At 50.7% G+C, this 8,274-nt stretch overlaps 1 protein-coding gene across 4 annotated transcripts; it reads right to left on the bottom strand.

Moving 5' to 3' along the window:
• Positions 1 to 556: 556 nt before the first annotated feature.
• LOC100407604 (spermatogenesis-associated protein 31A6-like) lies at positions 557 to 6,993 on the bottom strand. 4 transcript variants are annotated; one of them, XM_035305105.3, is made up of 6 exons: positions 6,843 to 6,993; positions 6,498 to 6,689; positions 5,271 to 5,340; positions 4,654 to 4,714; positions 4,110 to 4,171; positions 557 to 3,812 (listed from the first exon to the last, which is right to left on the bottom strand). In XM_035305105.3, the coding sequence occupies exons 1-6, from the start codon at positions 6,978 to 6,980 to the stop codon at positions 583 to 585; spliced, it is 3,753 nt and encodes a 1,250-aa protein (XP_035160996.1). In that variant the 5' UTR covers positions 6,981 to 6,993; the 3' UTR covers positions 557 to 582. The 4 variants fall into 4 exon arrangements, with proteins under 4 accessions (XP_035160996.1, XP_035161001.1, XP_035160984.1 ...); XM_035305110.3 differs by lacking the exon at positions 6,498 to 6,689 and having other exon boundaries at positions 6,750 to 6,993; XM_035305093.3 differs by having other exon boundaries at positions 557 to 4,171.
• Between the last annotated feature and the right edge of the window lie 1,281 nt (positions 6,994 to 8,274).

Raw genomic sequence — 8,274 nt, 5'->3', positions numbered from 1 at the left:
CAGTGGGATGGGGACTCTGAGCTTTGTATGTAGGCTGAGCTAAGAGGGCCCATCTCCATCCCAGCCTTTTTGAGGGAGAGAAGGGGCTTCCCAAGGGCAGGCATTAATATACTCTCCCCCAGGATATCCAGGGTCAAGATTTCCCTGGCTTCTGAACTCAGGGCCCACACTCTCCCACCCGAGCTTCCGCTATTTTGTGACACATGAAGCTACTTGACTGTGGCAGTTCCTGGAGCCTGCATGGAGATATTCAGTCCTATGACATCTCTGCAAACCTTCTTCCTACAGGTGCATAAAGTTTGAGGTAGAGTAAGTAGTAGAAAGATGGGTTTGAACCACATCTCTGAGTGGGATCTTCATAGGTTTTCTCATCTTGTTTTTAGAATTTTTTTTGTTGTTTGTTTAAAGACAGTATTATGGAAACCTAAGTTTCAGTGAAGGAACTTAGGATGAAGGTCAGCTTACAACACCATTCTCAGAATCCCTCCATGTCCTGTCACTTCTAGAAAACAAGCCCACACCAAGCACGACACAAATAAAAGCCATTATCCTTTTATGGGGGAAAGAAAAGGAGATATTTATTTATGTTGGAATATTAAATGTTCTGTCTTCAGTCTGCCCCTGAGGGGCGCTGACTGGGGAAGACAGCCTTCTTGGGGAGCAAGAGTTGGGGCTGTCCTGGCCCCGTTGCTCGTTGTTGCGCCGGACACTTTTCAAGGACTGTTGATGTCTGATATGCTTCTCTGTGTTGGGGTAACTCTGGCTCTTGAGAGTGGCTTGTTGACTGCTGGCTGCATAGCCCAGCATTCTGCTGTGTTCCGGGTGGAAGAGGTGCCTGCGGTTGCAGGGAAACCCACAGACTGGGGCTTGGAACTCCTGTTTGTGCTGATTTATGTCAGAGGCACGATGCTCACGGCAAAGTGTCATTTTTTTCTCCAGCATGTGTCCAGCTGCTGCCGTGAGCCCCTCAGCTTCAGCAAAGCTGCTGTACACATGTGATCTGTTCTTCACTATTTTCTGGCTCTTGGCAGTGACTGGAACTGGCTTGCTTTTTCTCACTGAAAAGACCTGCTGAAACAACTGTTTGATGTTTTCTCCGAAGTCGCATATTGAAGGAGGCTGTTTCTTTGACGGCAGCAGCCGGAGGCCTTCATCCTGACGGGTTTTTTCTGTTTTCCTGACTGGGGTGAGCTGGGGAGTCCTCAGTTCTTTAAACCTTACTTCACGTTTTTCTAAGTTGGGCTTCGCTGGGTTCTCACTGTTGTGAGTAGGGGTAAACATCCGGCTCTGGCTCTTGCATGAGCCTTGACATTTCGGGTTCTTGGGCTCCTTGTACCCCAGGTTTCTCCTTCTGGCTGCCATAAGGTCACTTAGCTCCCGGGAAGCCTGCATGTTCCCGGTAGCCATGCTCTGGAGACGGCCGTGGGGCACTTGAGAAGCCAAACTCTCTGTAGCAAGGGGAATGTCAGTAAAACCATCTGGAGGGAGCACAACGACGCCGCAGACTTGAGGCTGGGTCTCTGAGTTAGGGAGTTGAGAGCCTTTACTGGTTCGTGGAGCCTCTGAACCACTCACATCCTTACGTGTGGCTTGGAGGTTTGCCAAGGTTCCCAAGGGGACTCTGGGTTGTGGCGCTTCCTCCATGATCTTTCCAGCCCTTGAAGACTGGGCTCCTAAGCTCCCGCTCTGCTGGGCACTGCCTGTGAGGCTGCATGTGAGGGGCTTAGAAGGCCACCTGTCCTCCTGTCCAGCTGGAGGAGGCTTCAAGGGCCCATGGGCATTCCAAGACAGGATCCCTTGTGGGGCCGTCTGGAACTTCGTAAATGTGGGTGAAGACACCAGAAGACTGTCTGGCATCTGAACAGATGCTTTGGTCAGCACCTGCTTTCTCAGACCTGCCGGTGGTGACTCTCTTAGGAACGTGGCTTTCTCAACTTTTGAGCTAGGCTTAGATTCATAGGTGGCTGAGGAGGGACCGGCAAGCTGTGTTAGGGATAAGGATGAAACTTTTTCCAGTTTAAAGAGCTTAATGGGCTTGAGGACCCTGAGGGGTAGGCTCCAGTTGTGTTGGGCCCACAACCTCACAATGTGGTGTCCCAGCACCTGTTGAGTGCACGGATCGAGGAAGGAAAGCTCCTGGGATGTGTTCACACTGGCTCTTACACTTTTCGGGGGTGTTAGATTGCTGGTCTTCATGTGGGTGCTGGACACAGAAAAAGCCTGGTTGACAGCAAGCCAGGATCGACGCACACGAATGGGGATAAAGCCCTCATTGATCTGGCCGAACTTCATGTCCACGTGGGCTTTCAGGATGTTTTCTATACGATTTGTCTCTGTGCGTCTTAATAAATCACTTTCTGAGTCTCTCCTCAAGGGCATCTTCAAGTCTCTTTCTGATTCCTCAGAGACTTGAGGTTCTGCCCCCAGAACCTTCCCTGGGAAGCTTTCCATGCACCTGGCTAGATTTTGCGGGGTCTGCCCCCGAATTTGTCCCAGAGGTGTGCACGGATTACTCTCTAGCGGGAACGTCACCTTCTGTATGTCCTTGCTGCTTTCGCCCGTGGACTTGGAGAACTGCAAGAGTCTGAGTTTGCCCTTGGCCTGACTTGTCCCCGGCAAGTTCTCCTGAGGCTGCATCAGATCCGGAGACTTTTGGGTCATTCCCAGGTTGCTCCGGAGTTCAGGACTGACTGGAAGGTTCTCAGGAATGATTGCTGTCAAGCTGCCCTGGGGAAGGTTAGGAGTGGAGGCGCTAAAGACATCCTGAGGTTTTTGGGCCCCAGAGGGTAAAGCCAACCCACCTTCTAGTTGTTTAGAAGACCATTCAGGGCGCTGCATTTCAGGTAAGGTGAGAGCTTGCCTCTTATTCTGCGACGCAAGGCAAGCTACTCTAGAATTATTAATCGGGGATGCAAAAGCAGGAGACTGGACTGGGAAAGAGGATTGAAGACAGGCCTCAGCCTCCGCCTGAGCCATGTGTGAGAGCTGGAATTGGGATGTGGGCGAAATAAAGGGTTGGGACTCAGGCCTCAGATGGGATAGGCGCTGGGCCTGGTAAAGCAGTGGAGACATTGTAGTCTCTGTTTGAACCGGGCGGACATTGGGAATGCCATTGAACAAGAAAGGAGGAGACTGTAAAGTATAAGATCTCTCAGACACCCAGGCATTAGCCTCCAAGGATTCGCTGTGCCGAGAGGGGAGGCCCCAGAAAAGCTGCCTATAATTCTTCTGAAAATGTTCCTTCAGGATTCCAGGATCCGAGAGCTTCTGAGGACTGGACGATTGTTTCAAGTCTTCCATGTCCCAGACGGGTTTTAGGGTTGTGGTGTCCTGCTCAGCATTCAATGATTTCACCAAATTCCCCGAAGAATTCAAGTGCTTTTCCGTGTTCGTTTGTTTTGGAAATGATCCATCTTTTTCTATTTCCTCCCGAATGATAATCCTGGCTCTTTCTGTGACTTGTATTCCCACGACATTCTGGCCATCAGAGCTGAGCAAAAAGGAGCTTCCAGCTTCCATCTGACTGTTTGTGGGGTCTCCCGAGGACGAGGTTTCTGGTGGGTGGCCGGAAAGCTGATCTTGCTGGACCGATGGGTTGGAGACGCACCAGGTTCTGGTAGTTTCCTGACACCAGAATGCAGACACAGAGACATGACTGCTTAAGCCACCAAGGCCTGAGATGGCTGGGCCAGAAGTCGCCAAATCCTCACACGGAGATGAGCTTTGATGGATGGTGCCCAGTGGAAGCGCCACTGAGTCACAGTGAGATGGAGTCATCAGAGTGGAGTCCCGCAGGGGAGGAGCAATGAAGCCTTTCGGAGGAGGCGGAGAGCAGGCCAGAGGATCAGGGGTGTGTGGTGGGTTAGGGAAAAGCTCAAGTAGCTCGGGTGAGGGGTGTTCCAGGGGAAGGGAAGGCTCTGGTGGTTGGGAGGCACTCAGAGGGGAGACTGAGGTGGCCATTGGGCCTGGTGATGGGGTGGAGACCAGAGGCAAAGGATGCTGGGTTTGAGGATCTGGGGAAGCTAATGGGGAAAGCATGGGAGGGGCATCTTCCATCGGCTCCTGAGGGGACTGGGAGGCTCCATCGGGAGCTCTTTTGCACTTCTCACCTGGGGGATCTGGACCAGAGAGCCGACCAGAGTTGCCTTTCTCAGGATGTGGCCCTGGGATGCTGCAGGAGACAGGAGGCACAAGCTGCAGCCAGGAGCAGATAGGGCCGTAGGGCAGAGTGGGCGTATGGGTCCCTGCCCCTCCACCGCCCCACACCCAGACCCCCCAATTCTCCTAAGCCCCTCCACCGCCCCACACCCAGACTCCCCAATTCTCCTATGCCCCTCCACTGCCCCACATCCTGACTGCCCAATTCTATGCCTCTCCACCGCCCCACACCCAGACCCCCAAATTCTCCTATGCCCCTCCACCACCCCACACTCCGACTCCCCAATTCTCCTCCTATGTCCCTCCACCACCCCACATGCTGACTGCCCAATTCTCCTCCTATGCGCCTCCACTGCCCCACACCCAGACTCCCCAATTCTTCTCCTACGCCTTGCTCCAGGGTTTTACTCCTATCCTCTGTCCCCCTGGTCTCCCCATCCCAGGTCAGCTCTAGGCTGCCAGTAAGAAGGATGCAGGGAAGGGGAAGTGCCTCACCGCTGCAGTTGTGAAAGCAAGTCCAGAAGCCGCTCCAGGCCTGTCAGGAGGTCTCTATAAGCTGGAAATCAGGAGACCGGGTTAGAGCAGTGAGAGAGGGGCCTGGGATCTCACAGGAGGCTGAGTGAATGTTTCTTGAGGGAAAACCATGGGGAGTCAGACCCTGGAAACCACATGTCTGTGTCCAAGGCCACATGGCCTAGACAGTGATAGCGAGGCACGGAGGGCAAGGCTTTGTTGTCCACAAAGGGCTTCCACACACAGACCCCCCGTCCCCATAGTCCTCACAGCTGCCCTGTGTGGAGAAAGGACTGGGGTGGTCTCAAAGAGGAGTCAGCCTTAGCAGAGTTGAACAGCTGTCCACAGCCCCCTCACCCCTCTCCTGATTCAGACAGGCATTGGTCTCCTCCCCCTACACTGTGCCCTGCTGGGGAACACCCAGTCCTTGGCCCACCATGGTTTCATGCTAGCACGGAATCTGAGAGGGACCCGGGGTTCTGATTTCCTTCCTAGGAGCCCCCACTTCAGGCTTCTTCAATTGACTTCCTCAGACAGTCGCTTCTCTCCGGGGACAGACGAGATCAAATGAACTCTAGTGTGCCCCGGCAGAGCCTTACCTTTCAGACTGCAGTTTTTCTTCCTGCCTTTGGGCCTCCCCCTCCGCTGACCCTGGGAGAGAAGGTGACCCTGGGAGACAAGAAAGGGCGAGGGGCTGAGACCAGCTCTTGCTCTCCGCACCCAGTCCAGCTGTGGCGCTCACGAACCGCACAGCTCCCTCGTCTTGCTCAGGGAGCGGTGTGCTTCCTCCCACTCATGTTTAAGTAAGTGGATGATAAACTGCTTTTCTTTTTTTTTTTTTTGAGACGGAGTTTCGCTCTTGTTACCCAGGCTGGAGTGCAATGGTGCGATCTCGGCTCACCGCAACCTCCGCCTCCTGGGTTCAGGCAATTCTCCTGCCTCAGCCTCCTGAGTAGCTGGGATTACAGGCACGCGCCACCGTGACCAGCTAATTTTTTTGTATTTTTAGTAGAGACGGGGTTTCACCATGTCGACCTGGATGGTCTCGATCTCTTGACCTCGTGATCCGCCCGCCTCTGCCTCCCAAAGTGCTGGGATTACAGGCTTGAGCCACCACGCCCGGCCTGATAAACTGCTTTTCTTCTTAGAAAAACACAAAGAGGGGGCCAGATGCGGTGGCTCACGCCTGTAATCCGAGCGTTTGGGGAAGCCAAGAAGGGTGGATCTCCTGAGATCAGAAGTTTGAGACCAGCCTCGCCAGCATAGTGAAACGCTGTCTCTACTAAAAATAACAAAAATTAGCCGGGCATGGTGGCGTGTGCCTGTAATCACAGCTACTCCGGAGGCTGAGGCAGGAGAACTGCTTGAACCTGGGAAGCAGAGGCTGCAGTGAGCCGAGATCATCATTACACTCCAGCCAGGGCGACAAGAGTGAGACTCCATCTCAAAAAACAAACATAATAAAACCCACCACAAAGAGGGGTTTACTATATGAGGAAATATATATATAATATATTTCATATATAAACTATAATATACATAATGTATACTATATAATATAAAATATAATGTAAGTAACGGTAGAGGTGCTCCTCTACTCGACAAACACCCAGGCTCAGGCCCGCGGGCACACCTGAGCTGTCAGGTAGGATTCTGCTTCTCAGATCAGAGGAGACTCCAGGCCCAGGTTGGGGGAGGCCCTCACAGGCTCAGCACAGCCCCCAGATCACCCCACACAGACGAGGCTGGGTCCCCAGCCACCTGCCCCAGGAAGGGGCTTATGAGCGCCCCCCCCAGACCTCCCCCATGTCCTGACTGGTCCTCACCACTGAGTCCAGGGGTTTGGTTTTGCCCTGACGCCTCCTGTGCTCCCCCACAGATGGACTTAGAGCTTGGGATGGAAATTCCAGTCCTGACCAACCCGTGGCTGCTCTGCCTCTCCCTGGAAGGACCATGTTCTGGTCTCTCCTGACACTTCCCATTGCGGAAGTCTCTCCACTGGATTTGGAAAAGTAGAGCTAATAATAGAAAGAAAGGAGAGAATTGTGCTGTGTGGGTCTGGCCTGAGGGCTTCTTACCATTCTCTTCTCCCCAGGCGATGGTGAGGGTGGATCATGATGGAAGTAAGAGAGGCAGGGGGCTAATAGGAAATATAACTCCACAACAAATACCAGGGTTAGGAAGATATCCAATACCCATGGTGTAAAGCTGGGGGTGTTTATCCACAAATCACTAAGAAATTTTAGAGGAAACGGAATATTAGCCATCTGAATAGGTATGCTGCCTTCAAGCAACTGAGCTCTGGGCATTCCCTTGCAGACTAGGGACTGGGGCCCAGGCCTGCGTCACAGAGCTGGGGCCTTCACATCACAAAGGGCCCCTGATGGGGGAGGGGCAGCGAGAGGGGGAGGCTGAAACACAGCCCCTCCCCACCTCGCAAGCCTGGGATCCCTCCACCCTCTCCCACCTTCCAGATTCCTCCTTCCCGCTAAGTTTTGTCAGTGACAGAACTCAGCCAATTTTCTGTTCTTTCTCCCTGGAACACAGATATTATCTGGTTCCTTTTATCTGTTGGAGACGGTGGTATGAGGTTATCTATTTTATAATCCTTGAAAATCTGAAGTTGACTCTGAAACTTTGACTATGTACCAGGGATTTTTATTCTCAGAATCTCATTCGTCCTCAACTCCAGCTTTCCCACACAATGTTTTTGTCTTATATCAATCCAGGGACAAAATGTAAATTTGTTTTACTCTTATTTAGTTTTGTAAATTTTGAATAGTAAGGTGTTTTTTTTTAATTGTTTCCATTTCACTTTCAGTCAAAGGGACCTACCCACATACAATTAAGATAATTTTTTAAAATTTTCTTTGTGTGTTTATTTTCTTTATAGTTCTGGGGTACATGTGCAGGACAGGCAGTTTTCTTACACAGGTCAATGTGTACCCTTGGTAGTTTGCTGCATCTGTCATCCTATCATCTAGGTACTAAACTCAGCATGCATTAGCCATTTTTCTCGATGCTCTCCCTACCACTGCCCTCCCCCAACAAGTGCCAGTCTGTGTTGTTCTCCTCCCTGTGTCCACATGGTCTCGTTGTTCAGCTCCCACTTATAAGTGAGAACATGTAATATTTGCTTTTGGGTCCCTGTGTTAGTTTGCCGAGGATAGTGGCTTCCAGCTTCATTGTGTATGAAAAGACATGATCTGATTCATTTTCATGGCTGCATGGTGCTCCATGGTGTATATATACCCCACATTTTCTTTATCCAGTATACCATTGATGAGCATTTGGGTTGATTCCATGTCTTTGCTGTTGTGAACAGTGCTGCAGTGAACATACACGTGCATGTATTTTTGTAATAGAATGATTTATATTCTTTTGGATATATAATAATGATATAAATGCCATTACATATGATAATATATAATATATATAATGTAATATATACATTATAGCTGATTATATATCCTAGCTAATGCATATGTAATATATAACATATTTGGATTTGCATTTCTCTAATCATCAGTGATGTTGAGCTTTTTAAAATATATTTGTATATATATTTAAAACATAACATATAATGTATGTGTGTATGTATAT

The sequence above is a fragment of the Callithrix jacchus genome, chromosome 1 (assembly GCF_049354715.1).
Source record: "Callithrix jacchus isolate 240 chromosome 1, calJac240_pri, whole genome shotgun sequence".
Taxonomy (NCBI): domain Eukaryota; kingdom Metazoa; phylum Chordata; class Mammalia; order Primates; family Cebidae; genus Callithrix; species Callithrix jacchus.
The sequence above is the reverse complement of the archived record's forward strand: the minus strand, read 5'-3'. Positions and strand labels throughout refer to the sequence as shown.

Excerpts from the sequence above, each read along its gene's own strand:
- LOC100407604 (XM_035305093.3), bottom strand. The coding sequence starts at position 6,980 with ATGCCCAGAGCTCAGTTGCTTGAAGGCAGCATACCTATTCAGATGGCT. Across the intron at positions 4,715-5,270 it reads GAAAAACTGCAGTCTGAAAG|CTTATAGAGACCTCCTGACA; the intron begins GTAAGGCTCTGC and ends CCTGATTTCCAG. Across the intron at positions 4,172-4,653 it reads TTGCTTTCACAACTGCAGCG|CATCCCAGGGCCACATCCTG; the intron begins GTGAGGCACTTC and ends TGTCTCCTGCAG.